This window comes from Hippopotamus amphibius, chromosome 1, assembly GCF_030028045.1.
Source record: "Hippopotamus amphibius kiboko isolate mHipAmp2 chromosome 1, mHipAmp2.hap2, whole genome shotgun sequence".
Classification (NCBI taxonomy): domain Eukaryota; kingdom Metazoa; phylum Chordata; class Mammalia; order Artiodactyla; family Hippopotamidae; genus Hippopotamus; species Hippopotamus amphibius.
The window spans coordinates 100,197,774-100,225,399 of record NC_080186.1 but is presented as its reverse complement, the minus strand read 5'-3'; the positions used below and the strand labels follow the sequence as shown (position 1 = coordinate 100,225,399).

Sequence of the window (27,626 nt, the reverse complement as noted above, 5' to 3'; positions counted from 1 at the left end):
AGTTGAATGAGAGATTTAAAACTTTGTGTTAATTATGGAGTTAGAGTATGTATCTCTGGTTGTTTTTGTTTTTTGTTTTTTTAAATTCAGGAGCAATATTTTTTTGGAAATTTCCAAAAAGTAGAGTATAAATAATTTGAATTTTGAAAAGTTACATGTGCTAAAACTAGCACTCCTCAATATTTTAAAGCTACAGAGCATCAGCTTTGCTGATCTTTCTATCATCTGCCAACAGGCAAACCTTGTGTTAAATTAAGCACTTCTAGTATAGGTTTAGATCCAGAGACCAAAATACAGTTAAGTATTTGTCAGTCTTCTGTCAGGTCCAAAAGGGATCGTCAACCCCTTGTGCAAACAGGTTGGACTGAGAAAGGAAGATATTGGAAGGTCTAGATATAGGCATTTTGGAGGTGGAGGGTATACTGAGAGAGGAAGTGATAATGAGGAGTAGAAGATGGAAGGAATAGGAAGGGCCTCTGAGCCTTTTCGCCTGTAGCGTTTTCCTGAAGAAAAATATCATTTGGTGCCTTCTGAAATTTCATAAATTCATTTGAATTAAAAGCATTTTATTTTTAAAAGTAAATATAAAACTTGAAGGTTGTACTGAGTCATCTCTTGCATTGTATGAGTTATTCAGAGTCAGGGGTCACCATGGGAGCAAGGAGGTGTGAAATTACTAAGACAATAGGACCCGTGACTTCTTTGTGGCTGCAATTTAATATTTTTATGTATTTATTGGGTTTATAGAGTTAGTTTTAAAGGATGTTTCTCTAACTTCAGAATTCTTTCAGTATCACTGACTCATGAATTCTCTTAATCGGATTTCTTCCCTGGTAATAGGAGGGATCTTTTTTGGCTAAGTGAATGGTGTAGTGGTGTTGCACATTGGACTACTGTATAGAATGGAAATTTTAGGAATATGTCAATAAAAAGTAAAATTTATAAGTTGTAAGCTTATAATTTATAAACTTTAATGCTTGAAATCATGTAGTATGATATATAGTATCCCTATTTCATGGATGAGAGTAACAGATTACTGACTTTTTCAGAGTTACCAAGTAAATGGGTAAGTTGGAATTCAAAGCCCGGCTCCTGATTACAAATCCAGTTCTTTCTCCACTACTATCCATAGAGATAGCAGGGAGATGGTTTGGGATTGTAGGCCTGAAAAGGTAGAGTATTAAGGGGCTTTGGACAACCAGAGAGGTAGGTACAGTGTTAAAGGAGTCATTCAAGTTTTGCTAAGCAGTCACTGCATGCTGAAGTGCCTGGGCAATGAAGATAAAAAGAAACAAGACTTGGTTCCAAGTCTTAAGAAACTTTCAAAGGGAGAAGAAAGCTTGCTAATGTCAAACTTAACATAATTTTCTAGGGCCACTCGAACAGAGAGCAGATAGAAGAAGCTTGAATGTTCCACATCTTTCAAAAGCTGGGCATCATAAGGGAAATGGGTCCTTATTAGACGTTCCTTGTCATCTTGCCCAGAAGAGCTTTGAAATTAAGACAAGAAACTCCAGAATATATCCCCTCCCATCTTTAGTTTTTTGAAGTGGGGTAGAAGGAACAAAATCCATGCCTTCTCTTATGAACCTTCTCTTCCTTTCAGACATACTGCCTAACCGTATTTTTTTTTACTGATTTAAAGTTTCTTTTAAGAACTTTTATTGAGATATAATTGGCATACAATAAACTGCGTATATTTAAAATGTACAATTTGATTTCTTTTTCTTATTAGTAATGTATATGTGGCAATTCCAATCTCCCAATTCATCCCACCCCACCACCCACCCAACTCCCCACTTTCCCCGCTTGGTGTCCATATGTTTGTTCTCTACATCAGTGTCTCTATTTCTGCCTTGCAAACCGGTTGATCTGTACCATTTTTCTAGATTCCGCATATTTGTGTTAATATACGATATTTGTTTTTCTCTTTCTGACTTATTTCACTCTGTATGACAGTCTCTAGGTCCATCCATGTCTCTGCAAATGTCCCAGTTTCGTTCCTTTTTATAGCTGAGTAATGTCCCATTGTATGTATGTGCCACATCTTCTTTATCCATTCATCTGTTGATGAACATTTAGGTTGCTTCCATTGTCCTGGCTATTGTAAATAGTACTGCAGTGAATATTGTGGTACATGTATCTTTTTGAATTATGGTTTTCTCAGGGTATATGCCTAGTAGTGGGATTGCTGGGTCATATGGTAACTCTATTTTCAGTTTTTTAAGGAGCCTCCATACTGTTCTCCATAGTCGTTGTATCAATTTTACATTCCCACCAACAGTGCAGGAGGGTTCCCTTTTCTCCACAGCCTCTCTAGCATTTATTGTTTCTATATATATTTTTTTATTTATTATTTTTTTGGGGGTACACCAAGTTCAGTCATCTGTTTTTATACACATATCCCCGTATTCCCTCCCTTCCTTGACTCCCTCCCTGTTTCTATATTTTTTGATGATGGCCGTTCTGACTGGTGTGAGGTGATACCTCATTGTAGTTTTGATTTGCATTTCTCTAATAATTAGTGATGCTGGGCAGCTTTTCTGTATGTCTTCTTTGGAGAAATGTCTATTTAGACCTTCTGCCCATTTTTTGATTGGGTTGTTTGGTTTTTTGATATTGAGCTGCATGAACTGTTTCTATATTTTGGAGATTTATCCTTTGTCTGTTGATTCATTTACAAATATTTTCTCCCATTCTGAAGGTAGTCTTTTCATCCTGTTTACAGTTTCCTTTGCTGTGCAAAGGCTTGTAAGTTTCATTAGGTCCCACTTGTTTATTTTTGTTTTTATTTCCATTACTCTAGGAGGTAAGTCAAAAAAGATCTTGCTGTGATTTATGTCAAATAGTGTTCTTCCTATGTTTTCCTGGAGGAGTTTTATAACATCTGGCCTTACATTTAGGTCTTTAATCTTTTTGAGTTTATTTTTGTGTATGGTGTTAGACAGTATTCTAATTTCATTCTTTTACATGTAGCTGTCCGTTTTCCCAGCATCACTGAGAAAACGGACAGCTACATGTAAAAGAGGCTGTCTTTTCTCCATTGTATGTTCTTGCCACCTTTGTCAAAGAAAAGGTGACCATATGTACATGAGTTTATCTCTGGGCTTTATGTCCTGTTCCATTGATCTGTATTTCTGTTTTTGTGCCAGGATGTACCATACTGTGTTAATTACTATAGCTTTGTAGTATAGTCTGAAGTCAGGGAGTCTGATTCCTCCAGCTTCATTTTATTTCCTCACGTTTGCTTTGGCTATGCAGGATCTTTTGTGTCTCCATACAAATTTTAGGATTTTTTGTTCTTGTTCTGTAAAAAATGCCTTTGGTAGTTTGATAGGGATTGCATTGAATCTGTAGTTCCTTTTGGGTAGTATAGTCATTTTCACAATGTTGATTCTTCCAATCCAAGAACATGGTATATCTCTCCATCTGTTTGTGTCCTCCTTGATTTCTTTCATCAGTCTCTTACAGTTTTCTGAGTACAGGTCTTTTACCTCCTTAGTTAGGTTTATTCCTAGGTATTTTATTCTTTTTGTTGCAGTGGTGAATGGGATTGTTTCCTTAATTTCTCTTTCTGATCTTTCATTGTTAGTGTATAGAAATGCAAGAGATTTCGGTGTGTTAGTTTTGTATCCTGCAACTTTGCCAGATTCACTGATTAGCTCGAGTAGTTTTATGGTGACATCTTTAGGATTTTCTATGTACAGTGTTATGTCATCTACAAACAGTGACAGTTTTACTTCTTTTCCAATTTGGATTCCTTTTATTTTTTTTTCTTCCTTGATTGCTGTGGCAAGGACTTCCAAAACTATGTTGAATAGTAGTGGCGAGAGTGGACATCCTTGTCTTGTTCCTGATCTTAGAGGGAATGCTTCCAGTTTTTCACCATTGAGAATGATGTTTGCTGTGGGTTTGTCATATATGACCTTTATTATGTTGAGGTAGGTTCCCTGTTTGCCCACCTTCTGGAGAGTTTTTGTCATAAATGGATGTTGAATTTTGTCAAAAGCTTTTTCTGCATCTATTGAGATGATCATGTGGTTTTTATCCTTCAGTTTATTAATGTGGTGTATCATGTTGATTGATTTGTATATCCTTGCATCCCTGGGATAAATCCCACTTGTTCTTGATGTGTGATCCTTTTAATGTGCTGTTGGATTCTGTTGGCTAGTATTTTGTTGAGGATTTTTGCATCTAAATTCATCGGTGATATTGGTCTGTAATTTTCTTTTTTTTTGTAGTATCTTTGTCTGGTTTTGGTGTCGGGGTGATTGTGGCCTCATAGAATGAGTTTGGGAGTGTTCCTCCCCCTGAAGTTTTTGGGAAGAGTTTGAGAAGGATGGGTGTTAGCTCTTCTCAAAATGTTTGATAGAATTCACCTGTGAATCCATCTGGTCCTGGACTTTTGTTTGCTGGGAGATTTTTAATCACAGTTTCAATTTCATTCCTTGTGATTGCTCTGTTCATATTCTATCCTGATTCAGTCTTGGAAGGTTATTCCTTTATAAGAATCTGTCCATTTCATCCAGGTTTTCCGTCTTATTGGCATATAGTTGCTTGTAGTAGTCTCTTATGGTGCTTTTTATTTCTGTGGTGTTTGGTGTTCTCCTGTTTCCTTTCTAATTTTATTGATTTGAGTCCTCTCCCTCTTTTTCTTGATGAGGCTGGCTAAAAGTTTGTCAATTTTGTTTATCTTCTCAAAGAACCAGGTTTTAGTTATATTCATCTTTGCTCTTGTTTTCTTTGTTTCTGTTTCATTTATTTTTGCTCTGATCTTTATGATTTCTTTCCTTTTACTAACTGAGTTTTGTTTGTTCTTCTTTCTCTAGTTTCTTTAGATGTAAGGTTAGATTGTTTATTTGCGATTTTTCTTGTTTCTTGAGGTAGGATTCTGTTGCTATAAACTTCCCTCTTAGATGTGCTTTTGCTGCATCCCATAGGTTTTTTGGATCATTGTGTTTTGATTATCATTTGTCTCTAGGTATTTTTTGATTTTCTGGTTTCTTCAGTGATCTCTTGGTTATTTAGTAGCATATTGTTTAGCCTCCATGTGTTTGTGTTTTTTATGGTTTTTTCCTATAACTGATTTCTAATCTCACAGTGTTGTGTTTGGAAAAGATGCTTGATACGGTTTCAATTTTCTTAAATTTATGAAGGCTTGATTTATGACCCAAAATGTGATCTGTATCCTGTAGAATGTTCCATGTGCACTTGAGAAGAAAATGTAATCTGCTGTTTTCAGATGGAATGTCCTATAAATAGCAATTAAATCCAGCTGGTCTGTTGTGTCATTTAAAGCTTGTGTTTCCTTATTACTTTTCGGTCTGGATGATCATTTGTGTAAATGGGGTGTTAAAGTCCCCCACTATTATTGTGTTACTGTTGATTTCCTCTTTTATAGTTGTTAGTATTTGCCTTATATAAAGTCTGTTTTATCTGCTATGAGTATTGCTACTCCAGCTTTCTTTTGATCTCCACTTGCATGGAATATCTTTTTCCATCCCCTCACTTTCCATCTGTATGTGTCCCTAGGTCTGAAGTGGGTCTCTTGTAGACAGCATATATATGGGTCTTGCTTTTGTATCCGTTCAGCCAGTCTGTGTCTTTTGGTTAGAGCATTTAGTCCATTTACATTCAAGGTAGTTATCAGTACGTATGTTCCTATTACCATTTTCTTAATTGTTTTGTTTTTGTGTTTGTAGATCCTTTTCTTCTCTTGCGTTTCCCAGTTAGAGAAGATCCTTTAGCATTTGTTGTAGGGCTGGTTTGGTGGTGCTGAATTCTCTTAGCTATTGCTTGTTGATTTCTCTGTCGAATCTGAATGAGATCCTTGGTGGGTAGAGTATTCTTGGTTGTAGGTTCTTCCCTTTCATCACTTGAAATATATCATGCCACTCCCTTCTGACTTGCAGAGTTTCTGCTGAGAAATCAGCTGTTAACCTTATGGGAGTTCCCTTGTATGTTATTTGTCATTTTCTCTTGTTGCTTTTAACAATTTTTCTTTGTCTTTAATTTTTGTCTGTTTGACCACTATGTATCTTGGTGTGTTTCTCCTTGGGTTTATCCTACCTGGGACTCTGCGCTTTCTGGACTTGGGTGGCTATTTCCTTTCCCATGTTAGACAAGTGTTCGACTATAATATCTTCAAATGTTTTCTCAGTCTTCTTTCTCTGTCTTTTCCTTCTGGGACCCCTATAATGTGAATGTTGTTGTGTTTAATGTTGTCCCAGAGGTGTCTTAGGCTGTCTTCATTTCTTTTCATTCTTTTTTCTTTATTTTTTTCTTCACCAGTGATTATCACCATTCTGTCTTCCAGGTCACTTATCCGTTCTTCTGCCTCAGTTCTTCTGCTATTGGTTGTTTCTAGTGTATGTTCCATTTCAGTTATTGTATTGGTTATCTCCATTTGTTTTCTTTAATTCTTCTAGGTCTTTGTTAAACATTTCTTGCATCTTTTCAGTCTTTGCATCCAGTCTTTTTCCAAGGTCCTGGATCATCTTCACTATCATTATTTTGAATTGTTTTTCTGGAAGGTTGCTTGTCTCCACTTCATTTAGTTGTTTTTCTGGGGTTTTATCTTGTTCCTTCATCTGATACAAAGTCCTCTACCTTTGCATTTCCTCTGTCTTTCTGTGGCTGTGGTTTTGTTCTGCAGGTTGCATGATTATGATTCTTCTTCTTTTTTTAAATTTACTTATTTATTTTATTGGCTGTGTTGGGTCTTCGTTGCAGCACATGGGCTTTCTCTAGTTGTGGCAAGCGGGGTGGGGGGCTGCTCTTCATTGTGGTGTGCAGGCTTCTCATTGCCGTGGCTTCTCTTGTAGAGCACAGGCTCTAGGTGCATGGGCTTCAGTAGTTGCGGCACATGGGTTCAATAGTTGTGGCTCACGGGCTCTAGAGTGCAGGCTCATTTGTTGTGGCTCACGGGCTTAGTTGCTCTGCAGCCTGTGGTATCTTCCTGCGGCAGGGATCGAACCTATGTCCCCTGCGTTGGCAGGCAGATTCTTACCCACTGTGCCACCTAGGAAGTCCCATGTTTCTTCTTGATATGCTGTCTGCCCTCTGGTGGATGAAGCTATCTAAGAGGCTTGTGTACACTTCCTGATGGGAGGACTGGTGGTGGGTAGGGCTGGGTGTTGCTCTGGTGGGCAGAGATCAGTAAAATTTTAATCAGCTTGTCTGCTGGTGGGTGAGGCTGAGTTCCCACCCTGTTGGTTGTTTGGCCTCAAGCACCCCAGCACTGGAACTTACAGGCTCTTTGGCAGGGCTAATGTTGGACTCCAGGAGGGAGGGCTTACACCAATGAGCACTTCCCAGAACTCCCACCACCAGAGTACCCATCCCTGCATGCCCGTGGTGAGACACAGCCTCCTCCCACCTCTGCAGGTGACCCTCCAACACCAGCAGGTAGGTCTGATTCAGTTACCTGTGGGGTCACTGCTCCTTCCCCCCAGGTCCTGTTGTGCACACAACTTTTTGTGTGCCCTCCAAGAGTGGAGTTTCTTTCCCCGAGTCCTGTGGAAGTCTTGTAATCAAATCCTGCTGGCCTTCAAAGTCTGATTCTCAGGGGTTCCTCCTCCCATTGCCGGACCTGCAGGTTGGGAAGCCTGACGTGGGGCTCAGAACCCTCACTCCAATGGGTGGACTTATGTGGTATAACTGTTCTCCACCCAGTAGTTATGGGATTTGATTTAATCATGTTTACGCCCCTCCTACTGTCTCATTGTGGCTTCTCCTTTGTCTCTGAATGTGGGGTGTCTTTTTTGGTGAGTTCCAGTGTCTTCCTGTCAATGATTTTTCAGAAGTTGGCTGTGATTCTGGTGCTCTTGTAAGAGGGAGTGAGTGCACATCTTTCTGCTATGCCATCTTAAGCTGGATCCTCATTTATTAAAGTATTGACTGCTTTAAAAAATTGAGAAATAATTTACATACTGTAAAATCCATCTTTAAAAAAGTACAGTTCAGCCAGTGGTTCTTAGTATATTCGCAAGACTGTGTAACCATCACCACTATCTAATTCCACAGAAGTTTCATCACCCCAAAAGAAATTACCAATTTGTAGTCATTCTCCATTTCCCTCTTTCCCAGCCCCTGGAAATCACAAATTTACTTTGATTTTATGGATTTGCCTATTCTGGAAATTTTTTAGGAATGGAATTATGCATGTGTCCTTTTGTGTATGGCTTCTTTCACTTAGCATAATATTGCTAAGTCCGTCTACATTGTAGCATGTATCAGTACTTAATTCCTTCTTGGCTGAATATTCCACTCTATGAATATACCACATTTGTTCATCCATCCATCAGTTGATGGACATTTGGATTTTCACTTCTTGGCTCTTAGGAATAATGCTGCTATGAACATTTGTGTAAGTTTTTGTGAACGTACATTATCAGTTCTCTATGTAAATTTCTAGGAGCGGAATTTCAGGATTAAATTGTATGTTTAAGTTTTTGAGGAACTGCCAAACTCTTTTCCACATCCTTGCCAGCACTCAATATTGTCACCTGCTTCTAAAAACAATTAGAGATGGTTACCGCAAAAGTACAACCATAGAAAGCAGTAGTTAACCATATGAATCAAAAATAGAAAGGGAAGCAAACCTATTGCCTCTTGAAGAATTACCTACTTTTTCTCCCATCCTGTAGTTTCCGTAGTATAGTGAAAAGAATCCTTGGGGAGGTTACATAGGAAGCAAAGTAGCATTAACTATGCAATGCAGATAAGAAATAAATACAAAACAATTTCAGGTATTTGTTGTTATATCTTAATACTAATCATTACAGCTCTCCAGTATAGAGTACAAGTTAATTTAAATAGAATTCTCTCAGCGTGAATTATTTTTTATTTCACTCTTGTCCATCTCCAGCAGAGTTATAATATGTGGCATTAATTTTGACCTTGAGGGATACCTGATGAACCTGAATACTTTTTGAATAGCTAAATGAATATCAGATTCTGTTCAGATTAGATTATAATTAATAGATGTAGTATTCTAATGCTTTATTAAATTTCTTGTAAATAATTTTCTGTATTTGGCATACTTAGTAACAATTTATCTGGATACTATACTGGATAATATGAAGTCTTGGGAAATCCATGTGTGTCTTTCAGATAGTCACATGTAAATTTAAATGTTTTAGAATACCCATTTCTGTACCTTTTTCCCAGTACTGGCTGTCTTCTATCTTTACCAGTATGCTAGGTAAAAATGATGTTTGTTGAGTTCATTTACATTTCTTTTATTCATGTGGTTTGTTATCTTTTCTGAGGTTCATTGATTATTTGAATTCCTCTGTCGATTGTCTTTTTCCTTTGAATTCATAGAAATTATTTATATAAAACTTATGTATTCTATGCAGTTATTCAAGGACACTTAAAAAACATTGGTTTAATGAATTTGCGAGTTAATATTTTTTCCAGTTAGAGTTCTTACTTTATTTATAGTGACTCTTCATCCATGTCTGGTGAAATACCAAGGTAAATACTTCAGCTAGCATTTCCCTGTTGGTGCTGGAGTGGCATCAGGGAAGCCCTTTTATGTACTTGCGGTTTGCCTCTTCCTAATTTTCTGCTTTTCTAGCCTTAGGGTTGCCTCTCTGGCCAGAGACATAAATTGCAGGTGGGAGAGTATAAAAGGAGTGGGAGTAGAAGTAGGTAACATGGGACTTTTATGTCTGTTTTGAATCATCCTCTCCTCCTTTATGTCTAGGTGAGATATAGCTCAGCTTCCATCTGTGGCTCATGTTAGGGACTGCCCCTCTTCACAAATCCTCTAGTTAACTAGTTGCAGCTAGGGATTTTCCTGTAGTTACAGCTTACATGTGAATCCTTGGCCAACAGCTCTGACCATGGAGCAGGCACAACTCCTAGTATCTCTTAATCATCCCTCTAGCTAGCCCACAGCGTACTCTCACCTTTAGCCTTTTATGTCTCTGACATGAGGTTTTTAAAGGGCTTTTATGAGAAAGGTCTATTTACCTTTTTTTAAACTGAGGTACAATTGACATGTAATTTACATTAGTTTCAGTTGTACAACATAGTAATTTGATATTTGTATACATTGCAAAATGATTACCACAATAATTATAGTTAATATTAGTTGCCATACATAGTTTACATATTTCATGTGTGTGAAATGAGGACTTCAGAGACTTATTCTCTTAGCAACTTTCAGATACACAGTAGAGTGCTAATTATAGTAACCATGCTGTACATTACCTCTTCATGGTTTATTTTATAACTGGAAGTTTGTACCTTTTGATCCATTTCACCCACCTACCACCTCTGGCAACCACAGATCTATCTGTATTCAGGAGTTTGATTCTATGTTTGTTTGTTTTTAAATTCCACATATAACAGATCCTATGGTATTTGTCTTTCTCCATTTGACTTATTTCACTTAACTTTGTGCCTTCAGGTCTATCTATATTGTCACAAGTGACAAGATTTCCTTCTTTTTTTGTGGTTAATATTCCATTTTGTATATAGATATAGCACATCTTTATTCATCTGTAGCTTTATCTCTTCATCTATTGATAGACACTTAGGTTGCTTCCATATCTTGGTTATTATAAATAATGCTGCAGTGAACATGGGGGTACATATATGTTTCAAATTTGTATTTTGGGGAACTTCCCTGGTGGTCCAGTGGTTAAAACCCGGTGCTTCTACTACGGAGTGCACGGGTTCTGTCCCTCGTTGGGTAACTAAGATCCCACGTGCCGTGCTGTGTGGCCAAATAAATAAATACAATTTTAAAAAAAATTAATGTTTTTGTTTCAGTTTTTTTTCTAAAGATAAATACCCAGAAGTGGAATTGCTGGATCATATGATAGTTATATTTTTAATTTTTTAAGAAACTTCTATACTGTTTTCCATAGTGGATGCACCGGTTTACATTCCCACTACAGTGCACAAGGATTCCTTTTCTCTACATCCTTACCAACACTTGTGATCTCTTGTCTTTTCAATAGCCATTCTAACTGGGGTGAGGTAATAGTTCATTGTGGTTTGATTTGCATTTCCGTGATGATTAGTGATGTTGAGCACCTGTGCATGTACCTGTTGGTCATCTGTATGTTTTCTTTGGAAAAATCTCTATTCATATTCTCTGCCCAATTTTTAATTGGATCATTTGGGGGGTTTTTTTTGGCTTTGTTTTTGGTTTTGGCCATGCTGCATGGCATATGGGATCTTACTTCCCGGACCAGGGATCGAAGCCACATCCCTGTAGTGGAAGCATGGAGTCTTAACCACTGGACCACCAGGGAAGTCCCTGGATTGATATTTTTGCTATTGACTTGTATGAGTTCTTTATGTATTTTGGATATAAACCCTTTATCATATATATGATTTGTGAATATTTTCTCTCATTCAGTGAGTTTCCTTTTCATTTTGTTGATGGTTTCCTTCGCTGTGCAGAAGCTCTTTAGTTTGATGTAGTTCCACTTGTTTATTTTTGCTTTTAAAATCAGATTCAAAAAATCATTGCTAGGATCAATGTCTAGGAGCTTACTGCCTATGTTTTCTTCTAGGAGTTTTATGGTTTCAGGTCTTATATTCAGGTCTTTAATCCATTTTGAGTTGATTTCTGTGTATGGTGTAAGATAGTAGTCTAATTTCATTCTTTTGCATGTGGCTGTCCAGTTTTCCCAACACTGTTTATTGAAGAGACTGTCCTTTCCCCTTTGTATATTCTTGGCTCCTTTGTCTTAAATTAATTGACCATATATGTGTGGGTTCATTTTTGGCCTCTTTATTCTGTTCCATTGATCTGTTTGTCTGGCTTTATGCCAGTACATACTGTTTTGATTACTTTAGCTTTGTAATATAGTTTAAAATACTGGCCTGTGGTGCCTCCAGTGTTGTTTTTCCTTCTCAAGATTGCTTTGGCTATCTGGGTTTTTTTGTGATTCCATAGAAATTTTAGGATTGTTTGTTGTATTTCTGTGAAAAATGCCATTGGAATTTTGATAGAGATTGCATTGAATTTGTAGGTTGCTTTGAGTATTATGGACATTTTAACAATATTAATTCTTCCAGTCCATGAGCCCAGAATATCTTTCCATTTATTTATGTCTTCTTCCATTTCTTTTATCAGTGTCTTAGAGTTTTCAGTGTAGATACCTTTGACCTCCTTGGTTAAATTTATTCCTGGGTGATTTTAAATGAGATTTTTTTTCTTTTTCTATTTGTGTCACACACTTTATTTGGCCATGCCATGAGGCTTGCAGAATCTCATTTCCCTGACCAGGGATTGAACCCAGGCCTGGTATTGAAAGCTTGGCATCCTAACCACTAGGCCACCAGGGAACTCTCCTGGGATTGTTTTCTTAATTTCTCTTTCTGATACTTCATTGTTAGTTATAGAAATGCAACAGATTTTCATATACTGATTTTGTCTTGCAACTTTACTGAATTCGTTTATTCTTACAGTTTTCTGGTGGAGTCTTCAGGGATTTTTATATATAATAAATATCATGTTATCTGGAAATAGTGACAGTTTTACTTCTTTCTTTCCAATTTAATGCCTTTTATTTCTTTTTCTTGTCTAACTGCTCTCGCTAGGACTTTTAATACTATGTTGAATAAAAGTGGTGAGAGTGGGCATCCTTCTCGTATTCCTGATCTCACAGGAGAAGCTTTCACTTCTTCAGCTTTTCAGTGTTAGGTATGATGTTAGCTGTGGGCTTTTCATAAACGGTCCTTATTGTATTGAGGTACATTCCCTCTATATCCACTTTGTTGATAGGGTCAACTTATATTTTTGATGAAAACTATTTACTTTAGGATAGTCTTCCTTTGCCTGTAATGTGTTGTGAGCCACTTTATTCTGATCATTTTTATATCAATCCAGTTCTACCTTGGTTTATATCTATAGTTTTCTTCAAAGTTTCTACTTTGATGCCATTCTTTCCTGTTTTATAGCCTTGAAAATCAGTGTGATTTTGAGAGGAAAGGAGAGTGAGAAGTAAACGTGTATGTTCAGTTTTCTGTTTTGAATGAGAAGTGGATTTGCCTAAAAGGTAATCTTGCCTCTAGTAGGAGAGAAGATTAAAAGAGGCAGGTATGGGTAAAAGTAGATCAGTAAGCAAGAAGATTAGCAGTTATTTAAAGAATAATTTGACCATCTCTGGTATGGAATAGTGTATATTGTTTCTTAAGGTAATTTTCATAATTAAATAGTGTTTGTTATTTCTGACAAACATTTTTTCATTTCATCATCATAGTTCTTCATTGTGGGTGGAATGTTTAAAGGTAGGGAACTGGCATTCAGTTTGGGAACCAGCTCACAGTCATAGTGCCAGGTCCTCTGGCTTTAATCTACTGCATATAAAGTACAAAAAGGGCACAGGTTTCCTGTTCACTGCTGGCTTCTTTGTGTGTAATAAGGGAACTTATATCCCAGGCTAAAGGCTTTCTTTTGAGTATATAGACTTTTCAAAGCTTTTAAGTTAGGTAGTGACATAATTAGGTATCTATTTAGTTGAATGATTCTGGTAGGACCATGGATATTGAAATAAGGGCAGGGATACTAGGGGCAAGGATGGTGAAAACAGGATCCTGCATCAACCTTGAAAAAAGGCAAAAGTGTAAGAGTGTGTCAGAGCTATTTTCATAGAGAAACACAAAGGATTTAGTGGGTTATTGGATTTTGTCTTGAGCTGCCAGGTGTTTATTGAATCATATTAATTATAGCTGTATTTACATAAACTATATACTGTGTGGGTCCTCAGGGGATCATAAGGAGGCAATGATTAAGCTGAGTTTGGTATAGCATAATCTGTTTATTAGTAAATTGTGAGGATAAATAATTATACTAATGAAATTAATGACTTCTCCTCTGCTTTAATCAAAGCAAATTTATCTTTTTGTTCTTTTCTTTAGCTGGAAGATGCTGGTTCAAGTAGTTTAGATAATCTACTAAGTAGATACATCTCAGGCAGTCACCTACCCCCACAGCCCACAAGCACCATGAATCCCTCCCCAGGACCCTCTGCCCTATCTCCAGGATCATCAGGTAAAGTCAACTGAGGTACCGCCTCATTTCTTTAACACCTTAAAAAAGTATCTCTCAGTATATGTATTAGGGTTCTCCAGAGAAACAACCAGTAGGAGAGAGGGGTGTGTGTGTGTGTGGAGAGGAGAGAAGAGAGGAGACAGAGGTTAAGGAGTTAATTGGCTCACGTGATTGTTAGGGCTGGGAAGTCTGATATCTGCAGGGCAGGTTAGCAGGGTGGAGACCCGGGGAAGAGTTGATGCTAGTCTTGAATTGAAGCAAAATTCATTCTTGTTCTTGGGGACCTCCGTCTTTTTTCTTAAGTTCTTCAACTGATTAGAGGCCCACCCTCATTATGTTCTACTCAGAATCTACTAATTTAAATGTCAGTGACATCTAAAAAATACCATTGTAGCAGCAGCTGGACTGGCATTTGGCCAAACAACTGGGTACCATATTCTAGCCAAGTTGAGACATAAACTTAACCATTACAGTAACATTTGTTTTTTCCTGATTGCTCTAATTATTTTTCTTCAAATACTGTAGGCAGGCTTCAGTCAACTGAAATAATAGTATTAATATATATATATATATCTGCAGTGTATACTGTTCACAACTCTAATTACCCCTCCCTTAACCCCTAGCTGTATTCATGTTTTTTGCTGGATTTGTAGATGAATTTACTTTCTATGTCTAATATTTTACAGTTGTCAGTTGAAAAATTCTTTGGTTTCATCCCAAGTTTAGAATAGTTTGCTAAATAATGAAAGAACTGAACATTTGTTTAAAAAGCAAGAATTGAGGAAGGGCAAGTGAATTTTCAATTTGCAGTTGAAAACTTAAAATTTACTAGAAACTATTAAAATGTGACTAATCAAATCCACGAGATATAGATCTCTTCTAAAATCCCAGTTTTATTAACCTTATTACATGAGTGAATGATTAAAGCATCTCCAAATACATTGACAGTGTAGAAGTGGTTGTGGAATTTATTCATGGTTTCTTACTGAAATATGCACCTCATTTCTAGAGTAAGAATAGTTCAGATTTAAACATGGGTTTTTCATAAGATGTATCATTAATACATTTTTTGCATCATATTATTTTTGAGGTTTAATATATGTATTCCAGGACTTTTTAAAGAAAGAATAATTAATAGAAATCTAAGATTATTTACCAAATGACTTTGGGTGGAATGGCAAATAGCTTTCTCTTCATATGGTAGTTTTCATTGATTTAAATAGTGTTGCTCTGAGAGGATTCTGAGAATGGTGTCTGGGCTCAGCTGAGAGAAACTGATTGATAGCTGCCAACAATTACACATGAAATCCTTGACTTAGAGACTAAGGCTAGGTCTGATTTCCAAGAATTGCTGAATTGCGTTGTAATAACACTTATATTCTGCAACTAGTAGATAGAATTCTGAATTTTCTTACTTGCATAGATACTCATTCTGACTTATTATTTTTCAGGTTTATCCAATTCTCACACACCTGTGAGACCCCCTAGTACTTCTAGTACTGGTAGTCGAGGCAGGTGAGTATTACATTAATAGCTTTATTTTTTCTTTTTATTAAGAAAAACTTCAAATATATATTTTAAAAAGTAGACTATTATAATGAACTCCCATATACTTTTTCCCATCTTCAACAATGGTCAAGTTATGGCCAGTCTTATCTCTCCTGTACTCCTACCCATTCCTCCTGGTCTATATTATTTTGAAATAAATCTCAGACATTGTATCAGTTTTCTTGAGACTATGTCAGTATACATCACTTAAAGGTAAGGATTTAAAAGTTTTATAACCATGGAACCATTATCACACTTAAAAAATTTTAATAGCTAACTCTCTAACATCATGGCAGAGCTCTAGTTAATGTTCAGATTTCCCAATTTTTCTCATAAATGCTTTATTTTTTTGGTTTCTTTGAATGAGATTCAGATAGACCCTATACATTGCCATCAACAAATATGTTGAGATCAAACTCAATGTATTTGTTGAAGAAATATATTTCTTACAGAGTTTTCCTCATTTTCCCATCTTGTCATTTAAATATACTACCTTCTTTTTTTTTCTCTCTGTATTGGTGTTTAGATCAGGAGGTTTGATTAGATTCAGATTTTATTTGAGGGCAAGGGGAGGGAAGAATACTTCATTGTGGTGATGTGTACTTCTCTCAGGATCACAAAATGTCTGGTCGCTTAGTTGGTTTTTGTGATAGTGGCCATTAATGATCATTGCCTTAGCGTGCTCTCTCTTTTTTCTTTTTTTACTAGTTTAAAAGTATTTTAATTATTGTATCATACCTTCTTTGTTTATTAGTTTAGAATACTTTTGTAAAGGGAAATTTTCTGCCATCAACTATTTGATTATAGAAAAGGCAGAATAAATTGATTCTTTCTCTTTATTTACCTATTTTTATAATGGTGAGTTGATTCCCAACACCTTCTGACAGTGACCAATGAATATTATTAACTTTATGGGCTCATATATTTAAATATATTTTATATGTTCTAAAATTATAGATGTCATTTTTATTGAGGCTTAAATTGTTCCATATTTGTCCTATCAGAACTTTTTCAAGTTGGCTTCTTAGTTCTTTTGCTATAACTCCAGGAGTCCTTGAAAACATTCTTGTTTCCTGTTATGAAACGATATTCCAGGTTCATCTTGTACATTTCTTGCCTCAGGCCTGAAATCAGCTATTTCTCTAAGAAATCCTGGTCATGTTAGTGATGCAAATCATGCTTAAAGACAATTTTCTGGGTACTAGGGGCACTCACTGCTACTGAATTGTTCATGGTTTCTTATGCTTTTTGGTGGACAGAGAGCTAAGAAATGGTAGAGTGTGTGTTTAGTTAAAGGTAAATATAATAAATGTTGACTGATTTTTATTCTTTACTTTGAATAATTTAGTGCAATGTAAGAAAGATTTTAAAGTATATGAATGTTTTTTATTTGTATACACGTGTATATATGCATTTTAAAGACTGGTTCTATGTTATATACTTGCTTGGCTTTTAAATTATACTTTAAATAATCAGTACTTTTAGAAGAAAAGTACAAATTGAGTGAAAGAAGTTTTCATTTTTGTCAGTAATACAGTCTTATAGTTATTCACTTCTCTTGCCAGTGGTTTTGCTTTGTGATCTAGATAGAACCAGTTAGTAGTGTACCTGTCCTCTTACCCTGTCATCACATTAATTCAGATAAGGACTCAAAAGCTGCAATAGTGATTCCTTAGAGGACACTTCATGAACCACTGTTATTGATGTTTCCTTCAGATGTTTGGGGGTAGAGAAGAATTTAAACTTCTTTTATATAGGGAGAAACAATCACTATACTAGTAGCCCGGGGAAATGATTGTTTACTAGATTCCTTAAATGATGTAGTGTAAGTGCCTTAGACCATAAAATGTGTTTTTAGGGTCTTCTGAAAGTTTGTTATATGTTTTTTAAAATTTGAAGCTAAGTTTATAACAACACATTCCTTTTAACCACGTTATGGAAGTATCCTTATCTGCTATAAAGTTGTTTTCACTTTAATGAACATTTCATACAACTTAAAATTTTCATATAATTGCTTTTATGTATACCATACAGTCAAATATATGTGGGCCTTTATTTGTTTTTGTTAGCTGTGGGTCGTCAGGAAGAACTGCTGAGAAGACAAGTCTTAGTTTCAAGTCTGATCCAGTGAAGGTCAAGCAAGAACCTGGCACTGAAGATGAAATATGTAGCTTTTCAGGAGCTGTGAAACAGGAAAAGACAGAGGATGGCAGGAGGAGTGCCTGCATGGTAAATTCCCAATGGAATCTGTCAGGGACTTCACTGATTCTTCTCTGAGTATACTAGTCTGGAGAGTCCTGTGGACCTATGTTTATTTTTGAATTTTTATGCCTAGTATAAGACAAATATCTTTTTCTAACTGATCTTAAGTGTCAACTCTAATTGATCAGAGAAGACTTACTTGTATTAAGGGCTCATTTCAGATTATCTTTTAGTTTGTACTTGGTCAGTGTTTTGCCATGATTCTAAATTGGGTTCTAGTTTGTTCTCAATTTATTAATCATTTCAGTAGTCACATTGAGTCTCAAGCCACAGAAATCCTTGGCTATTTTCCTGGACCTATAAGCTCAGGATTAAGACTGCTGACATGAAAGAAGTGTAATGCTCAAAGAGTTTTGTGATGAGAAGATTGCCTTTGGCTTATGAATTATTAACCATTTTAGAATTCCTCAGATAGAACATTTTATAAAATTTATAGTATAGAATGAAGGAAGGCCCAAGTCCCTCTTTGTTTAGAAATTTTGATCTTGTTTTTGTCTTCCTACCTATGCTTATGTCTCATTTTCTACATGGTTGGCACATAGAAATTTCAACTCTGTAGATTTAGAGAGTACTGTTCTTTCTTCACTCAGAACTTGCTTTGGAAAGTACCCCCCAAAAACAGTGCAAAAGAGTGGTGAAAGATTTTAAATTGTCACAGTCTTCCTATATTAGTAGAATGATAAGTGAGCAGAAGAATATTTCAAAATGCTTTTCAGAAGCTCTGTGACAATATGTGTAGCGCAGTGAACTGTATCTTGTGATAATCTATAATGGAAAGAATCTGAAAAAAAATATATATATATATATTACTGAATCACTTTGCTGTGTACCTGAAACTAACATGACATTGTAAATTAACTATACTTCATTTAGAAGAAATGATTAAAAAAACGAAGCCAATATAAAGAGGGGGAAAAGCTATGCAGCATATTTTTGAGTGACAAATAGTGTATCATAGTCAGCTCTCTATAGGAAAAGTATAACTCTGTGCTCATTTCCCAATCAATGTGCTTAACAGTTTAATTCCTTTATTATCTGAGGGAACCAGTATAACAGAGACTGCTCCCTAAAATCATACAGTAACATGCCTAAATAATTTTGAGGTTATTTTCATCCTTTTATGTTACTAATGTGATTTCAAATAATTTCACAATACATAATAAATTCCAAAATAATTTTAAGTTATGTCAGTATATCATTTTATATATACATGTTTACAAAACTTTAAACACACACACACACAAATGCACACATACACACTGCAAACAATATGGAGTAAATGATTCTTCAAGAATTTGTCATTGCTTTGTTTTAGTTGAGCAGTCCTGAGAGTAGCTTGACACCACCTCTTTCAACCAACCTGCATCTAGAGAGTGAATTGGACGCATTAGCAGGCCTGGAAAACCACGTGAAAACTGAACCTGCAGATATGAACGAAAGCTGCAGACAGTCAGGGCTCAACAGCCTTGTTAATGGGAAGTCCCCAGTTCGAAGCCTCATGCACAGGTCGGCAAGGACTGGAGGAGATGGCAGCAGCAAGGATGATGACCCAAATGAAGATTGGTGTGCTGTCTGCCAAAATGGAGGGGATCTCTTGTGCTGTGAAAAATGTCCAAAGGTCTTTCATTTAACTTGTCATGTTCCAACACTTCTTAGCTTTCCAAGGTACAAATGAAATAACTGATTTTTTTGTTATTTATTTTTATAAGCTAAAAAAATAACATAGTTATTCAGGGCAGATGGCCTTCTTAACCACTGCATAGTGTTTCTATAAAAAAGGGAGCCTATTACTCCATTACCTTCTGGAGATGTTAACAGCTGAACGAAGAAATGCCCTAGATCTGAGTTGTGTGTTAATGATAGAAAAAAATAGACTATTTCCTGGCCTTCAATTTATACTTAATATAAGCAAATTAGACAAACCTCTAAATTACGAGGGGCAAGAGACTAGGGTATTGAGAAAATTAGTTATATTGAAGATAATTATTTTATCTGTTGCCATCAATTTTAATAGGGTCTATAATAAAGACTTTATTTATGAATAGTATTCAGTTTGGGGCAACTCTATTTGATCTTACCAAAAACATACTTTTCTAATGTTTGAACGCCCTTGAAAGGCATTTTAAAGAAAACAACAAGTATTTTGTAAAAAATACCTTTAATGTCTTGAATTTTTTGAGGAATAGCTTCATCTTGACCATTGGAAACAGTTAATTGGTAGTGCCTGCCTGAAGCACTGTGTGCAGATTTCTCAGACTTTTCCTTTGATCCCCTAGTTGGAATGTCTTCTAGTCATTAACTTTGGAATAGACAGTTACTGAATTCCTTATTTAGAAGAAAAGAACCCCGGGTGAAAGATAAATGAAGTTTGGGGCAACATATGAGCATTGTCCTCAGACTATATGACCCACTTGGCAGCTAAGTCTGATTTCAAGCATTAAAACATTCATTGATGAGCACCCAGTGTGTAGAACAAGTGTGCTGGGCTGAGTTATGATACCTGTAGTCTGGTCGTATTTCTGTAGTGAACTAATTAATTAGCTTGGATAGTTCACTGATTTTCAGGGATTAGTTTCTGCATCTACAAGTAGTAGAGTTTGGATTAGAAGAGCTCTTTTTCTTCCCTTCCATTTTTCATATTTATGTTCATGCTATTTCGTCTCCAGTTGATTTCAGAGACCGTAAAATAGTGGAATCATACTTCTTTCAGCCTTCCTTCTTCCCCAACCCTAACCCCCTAATTTTTTAAGTGAAAGTAGACCAGCGTCCTTGGGAAAACCCAGCTTCTTTCTGCTTATAGATAAAAGATTCACATTTTCTCTCAGATTCCTGAGAAGCAATTATTTTAGTTGAATAATGCTACCCTTTTTGAAAAATTCAACCTTTAGGATTAGATAAGTAGTGGATATATGAACAATAACAGAATATTTTTCTGAAGAATTGTAATTCTTGACTAAATCTTAGAAGGTGTAGTCATTTCCCACAGATGTAATAAGGGCCTTCTAATAAGGGCCTTCTTTTTCTTCACTCTTTCAGAAAAGAAAAACATTGGCATTTTGGTCTTGTAATTAAGGCTTTTCATGTTTTTGATTCCTTTGGGTAGTAACATCTGCTGGAACATTAGAATTTTGCCACTGAAAGCTCTCTCTCAAAGGCAGATGCTTTGGAAGGAATTGGAACCATTTACACAGTTTTAGTATAGTCCCTAGAGTTAGAGTGTATACATGATGGGGGAGGGAACGGGGAGAATGCATTTGAAGTAATCAAATTGGAGTTTATGGTTTGATAGAAATCCTGATATAAACAGACTATTGACTGAGCAGATAAAGACTAGCCATAAAAAAATACGAGGGTGAGTCAAAAATTATCCACACTCTGGCTGTAGAATTTATTTTAATTAACTTTTAGAAAAGACAAATACATCATTTTGCAACATAATCTCCTTACTTTTGAGTACACTTTGTCCATCTGTCAACAAGGTTTTGTATTCCCTCATTAAAAAATGTTTTAGTCTGAGCTGCAAGCCATGAATGCACTGCTGTTTTCACTTCTTCATCAGAAGTGAATCTTTGTCCTTGTAGTGCTGCTTTCAGGGGACCAAACAAGTGAAAGTCTGAGGATGCTTTAACACCTCGAAATGAAGTTTTTGCAGAGTGTCGACATTATGGGCAGAAGTGTGCGGACATGCACACCCTCAGACCACAAAAAGTGAATCACTGCATACTGCTCTTCTTTCATGCAGATCACAAGTGGGGCATCCATTTTTACTCACAACGCAGTTACAAATGAACTGATGTAACACATTCACACCTGCACAGCAGTGACTGGGAAGACAGTAGCCTTGAATGGAAAGCGCTGATACGACAGTGCTAAGACTGTGTCCAACAGAAGTTGTAATATAACTGGAGTGTGAATAATCTTTGACTCACCCTTGTAATTGTTTTAGTCTCTGTATCCTGTAGTCTTCTTCGTGCATGAGGTCAATGTGATAGTAATACTGGGGTCTTGAGAATTGGTCTTATGCTGCAGGTATTGATCATCATTTTAGTATACTGTGAAGAGACAGACCCTTTTTGAATAGAGGTAGTGATGGTATATTGCTTTCAGAAGGTAATCAGTTGAAGAATGGAAACGTTTGGGGAAGTTTTTAATCACACAACTTCACTTTATGAGATTTGGCAAAAATAGTACCTCTCTTTTCCACAAAAGCTGGAAAGGAAAGAAGAAGAAACTGGAGACTTAACCTCTAGGGAACTAGCTTCCTTAAAGTGGGTTTTGTTATAATTACATGGACTAATTGCCTGTTTCCTTCTTCAGTGGGGACTGGATATGCACATTTTGCAGAGATATTGGGAAACCAGAAGTTGAATATGATTGTGATAATTTGCAGCACAGTAAGAAGGGGAAAACTGCACAGGGGTTAAGCCCCGTGGACCAAAGGGTAAGTGTCAAATAAGCTGATTTATTATTAGGGGTCCTGTAGTTGTCTGCCTACATCTTTTTTTCTTTTCTTTCAGTGTAATATACATATATCTGATAAATTTTCATTTTTTAATCTCATAACTTCTGCAGTCTGTATCTCTAGCCCTCAGCGCTAGGCTCTTATATCTAGCTTCCTCATACTTCACATTTCCCGGCCAAAATCTCGATTTCTAATCCTCTCCTTCAAAAAGCAAAAGCAATAAAGGCAAGAAAATAATGACATTAAAAACTGCATTCCTCTCTCAGTAATTCCCATCATGAAATGGTACCACCAGTCATCTCTGTTGCTCAGGCCAGAAATCTGTTAGAAATAGAAGAATCGGGAAGGACTATAATACCGTTTCTTGCTTCCCCCTACCATTACCTTCTGAGACAGCCATCATAGTTTTTCATCTGCACTCCTGTAATATCTCTTCACTGAACTCCCTGATTCTACTCTTGCCCCCTTACAGTCCATTTTCTATGCAGTACATAGTGTTCTCTTTTAAATATGTAAACAAGTCTATTACTTCCTTGCTTAAATTCCTCTAATAGCATTCCATTATAATAAGAATGAAATTCAAAATCCTCTCGTCATTTCACTCAGATTTTTGCTCATCTGGTCTATAGTCTGACCTCCAAAGACAAAATATCTTTCACATACGTCTATGGTCATTACAGTTATGTTTGGCTTTGATCTAATGTATAAACTTGCAAAATCCATCTTCCACTATCTTTGAGGAGAACGCATGTGTTTAAAGTATACAGACTTATATTAAAAGAGGCTTAAGCGTATAAAAGCTATAAATGTAAAATGCATATCAATTTACTTCTGATTGTATAACAAAATTCTAGAATTGGACTGAGAAGACACAGACAGTTTTTATTTAATTTTGAACCTGAGCAGAATCCTTTCAAGAAAGGGTATAGCAGGTGTCTTGCCTTCCTCAGGGAATTAAAATGAGTAACAACAACCATAAATTGTTGTGCAAAATGCTGTATGTTGCTTTTATGAATCATTCCCATTTGTATAAATAGTTAGAGGTAATAGTAGGTAGATTACCTGAGTTATCAGATAAGAACAAAGGCACTCTGTCTTTGATAAGTTCATTTAAAGTAGGACAAAAGATAGTCATAGTCTCAAATCTAAATAGGAAGCAAGGTGGTTTTCTTTGGGTATATATTTAGTTGGATAGCTAGTATGTAAGAGGCTTATCTTCAGTGTGTTGTAATACTTTATACTGATAAAGTTCTCATTCTCAAGAATATCATTTTAGGGGGAAAACATTTCATGGGTTTTCCCTTTCTTTTCTTGGGCCAGAAATGTGAACGTCTTCTGCTTTACCTCTATTGCCATGAATTAAGTATTGAATTCCAGGAGCCAGTTCCTGCTTCGGTGAGTTGTTTGCCTTAGTATCTTCCTGTTGAAGAAGTTTTAATATAATAGTATGGCTCTTGGGACTTCCCTGATGGTCCAGTGGTTAAGACTTTGCCTTCCAATGCAGGAGGTGTGGATTCGATCCCTGGTCAGGGCGCTAAGCTCTCACATGCCTCGTGGCCAAAAAACCAAAACATAAAACAGAAGCAATATTTTAACAAATTCAATAAAGACTTTAAAAATGGTCCACATCAAAAAAATCTTAAAAAAAAGAAGAGTATGGGCTCTGGCCTTAGACTGCTAATGTTAAAACTCAGGCTTGAATAATCTCCTTAACCCTCAAGTTCTCTTCTAATACTGTTTCTTCCCTCATTGGGTTATTTTGAGAATTCTGTACAATAACCTGTGTAAAATGCTTTAGCATAGTACCTGCTAAAATTTCTGAGTTATAAGAAGTATTTGTGATGTTATTAGGGCTAAATGGATATGAGGTTCACTTGTTAAAATTGCAGTTTGTTTTTTAAAGACTGTTGCTGTGATGAAAACTTAATGAATTTAATTTCCACGTTCTCTTTTATTGGGTTGGCCAGAGAGTTCATTCGGGTTTTTCCACAAGATGTTACAACCCAATACTTTTTAAATGGATGTAAGGGATACAGATACAGGTATAATGGAAAGAGTCTTGAATCAGAAGACTTAACTTCTAGTTCTGCCATTAACCATCCTTATAACTGGGGAAATTACATAACTTTCTTCTTTTGCTTTTTTAACTGTACAGTGGGAATATTGAACTGAATTATTTCTAAGGTTCCAGTAATATGATTGATTCTAGGATCTGTACCTTGGGGAGAAAATAATCTCTATAAAAGTATTATTTTTAATAAAAGTGTAAAGTCGAGCCTTCATAAGCCCTCTTTTGTGAACATTCAAGATTAAGAGAGGACTGGGGAAAATTTGCAAGCCAGCGCTCTTCGTTTATCTCTCTCTTTTTTTTTTTAAGCTCTTTATTGTAATATAATTGCTTTACATCTTCTTTTATCTTAAAGGAGATTTTTGTAAGGAATAAAGGCTCTAAAATCCCATAGCAAAAGGAATACCAGGGATGCTCAGTGCCTTATAAATGGGATAAGAATATGCTACACACAAAAAAGAAAAAAAAGATTTCAAAACAAAACAAAAAGAATATGCTACACATATTTGCTTGCCGTCAGTTGTTGAATTAAGATATTACTGGGGCTTCCCTGGTGGCACAGTGGTTAAGAATCTGCCTGCCGGTGCAGGCGACACACGGGTTGAAGCCCTGGTCTGGGAAGATCCCACATGCCGCAGAGCAACTAACTAAGCCCCGTACACCACAACTACTGAGGTCATGGACTGCAAGTACTGAAGCCTGCGAGCCTAGAGTCTGTGTTCCACAGCGAGAGAAGCCACTACATTAAGAAGCTTGCTCACTGCAATGAAAAGTAGCCCTCACTTTCCGCAACTACAGAAAGCCCACGCGCCGCAATGAAGACCCAGTGCAGCCAATAAATAAAATAAATACAATAAATAAATTAAAAAAAAGATATTATTGAATACCAGGCCTGTTATAGAGTATTGAATAGTAATTTGTTTACTGGGTAGGCTCAGAAATGGATTTTTAAACTATAAAAGGTCTAGATATAAAGAAGATGTTCAGATAGTAATCATCTGATACCAAGAAGTCTGTCTGCTCTTCAAGTTTAGAGACTTTACAGTAGAAAATTACTTTCCAATATTTTCTTTTCATGAACTATTTAAATAGTTTCTCCATGTTCAGTTATTTTGCAAAGATATAAAGTTTTGGCCAAGAGTTGGGATCAGAACTCCAGGCATAATCACTAAATGGTTAATAAAAATCTTTTCCCATCTATTGCTCTGTGATACAAGGTTTTATCCTCTAACAATAGTCTAATAACACATTTTGTAATCTTCTTCACTTTTTTTTAAAAAAAAACATTTTGTAATCTTTTTCACTTTTTAAAAAAAAAAAAAACAGGAGTCATACAATTCTGATGGGCTAGATGTGTCCTTAACACTAGTGGTTGGCTACCCTTGCTGATTGCTTTTTCTCCAAATTTTCTTATTTAAGATAGAACTTTGGGTCCTTCACTAACCATGTACACTGCCACATATACTGAATATGATTTAATTTTCATGATGTGATAGTGGCAGAAGTTTTAAAGTACAATTCATTGTACTCAAAATTTGCATACAGCTGGCTCAATCAACACTTTTTTCTCTAAAATTAATATGTTATGCATTTTCAAATTAAACACTTCAGCATTTTGGAGGAATCCTTATCTATCCTTATTTGTTTCTTTAGATACCAAACTACTATAAAATTATAAAGAAACCAATGGATTTATCCACCGTGAAAAAGAAGCTTCAGAAAAAACATTCCCAACACTACCAAATCCCAGATGACTTTGTGGCTGATGTTCGTTTGATCTTCAAGAACTGTGAAAGGTTTAATGAAGTATGTTAGCTTCCAAACTAGAGTCTTGTATTATTAGTTTTTGTTTGTTTGCTTATTTTGTTACTGGATTTTGTTTTTCCTGCCAAAAGGTTTTTCTAAGTTGATTTAAAAATTTATTCTGCTTCAGTTCTGTCAAAAGTAAAATTTGATTGCATCCACAGCTCCGAAGAAGAAAGTTTACTGTGTATAATTTGAAGTATATACTTAAATATAATGTAATAAATTAAGAGTATTATCGGAGATCCCTTTCTGAACATGTTGAGGGTTGAAATAAGTATAGAAGATAGTCTGTAGTTAAGTATATTTTGTGGGAAATGATTACAGACAAGCCTACATTTTGGATACCTTTGATTTTATTATCGACCATAGAAATATAGAACCTTAAAATTATAAACTCAGGTGGCTCATCTTGAATAGTAGCCCAGAGTGTATAATGTTGAATTATCTGATCTCAGCAATGTGATTTTCATTAACTTTGGTTATGTATTTTTTTGAGAATAAAGATGAGCTGTCTATACCTTTAGAAGAAATATGATAAATATTTACCTCCTTCAAGGAAATTTTTTTTATCTTTGGGAAGGTCAAGTCTCTTATTGTTAAGGAATATTTTCATTATTATGGGAGAAGAAAATAGAATTGGATGAGAATCTATAAAATCTTCAAAAAGATTACTACTAAAATCTCCTCTTATTGATAAAATTTGGGTGCCATATGAATATTACTAAAAAATCACATTGAATCATTTTAAGTGTACTCATAGTTGCCTCTGGGTGACTTTTTAAAATTAAAAAAAAAAAATCTTATTAGGTGACAAGTCTGGTCACCTTTATAGTGATGTGCCACAGAGAATATTGTAAAACCTCACTCACTTAAAGTTACATTAATACAGTCCTAAGTTTCTTGTCTTACTTTCTAATCCAGTTACATTATTTTCAAATAAGTACGCTTTCATGAACCATAGCTAACATTTGCCGGGTAGAAGACCCATTTTATCTGCTTTAATAATAGTTAAATAAATTATGATTAACAAATTGCCATACAGATAGAATTCTAAGTTGTTGAAAGTTTGGCAGTTTTTAGAAAAACATTTCTTATTTTATTCGTTTCACAAATATTTTTCTCTTAAATAGATTGTTGTATTCAGACCAACTCCTCACTAATTCAGGTTGACCTCACTAATTCAGACTTTGAGACAATTTTGCAGTAGCTTTAATAATAGCTTTGTAAAGACAGTGGGTCCATGTTCTGTATAATTTTAGAAAGCACTTGATCTGGTCGTAGCAGTTTGTTCCCCCTAGTATGGCTGACTTTCGTCGCCAATCCTATGCAGTCTTATAACTTTAGAAAGGATTATAATTTCCCTTTTTTTTTTTTTGACTCTGGTATCCTTTTTAGATGATGAAAGTTGTTCAAGTTTATGCAGAAACACAAGAGATTAATTTGAAGGTAAGCTTTTC

General features: G+C 35.8%; 1 protein-coding gene across 3 annotated transcripts in view; it reads left to right on the top strand.

Moving 5' to 3' along the window:
* The window catches only part of TRIM33 (tripartite motif containing 33), a 125,369-nt gene that overhangs the window by 92,654 nt on the left and 5,089 nt on the right, over positions 1-27,626 (top strand). The window contains exons 12-19 of one of the 3 annotated variants that reach the window (XM_057710481.1): positions 13,891-14,023; positions 15,475-15,538; positions 17,641-17,800; positions 19,149-19,498; positions 22,151-22,274; positions 23,616-23,690; positions 26,017-26,169; positions 27,565-27,615. In XM_057710481.1, the coding sequence (XP_057566464.1) occupies positions 13,891-14,023; positions 15,475-15,538; positions 17,641-17,800; positions 19,149-19,498; positions 22,151-22,274; positions 23,616-23,690; positions 26,017-26,169; positions 27,565-27,615 (1,110 nt within the window). The remainder of the gene's footprint in view (positions 1-13,890; positions 14,024-15,474; positions 15,539-17,640; positions 17,801-19,148; positions 19,499-22,150; positions 22,275-23,615; positions 23,691-26,016; positions 26,170-27,564; positions 27,616-27,626) is intronic. The other 2 variants (XM_057710550.1, XM_057710544.1) reach the window with 2 other exon arrangements.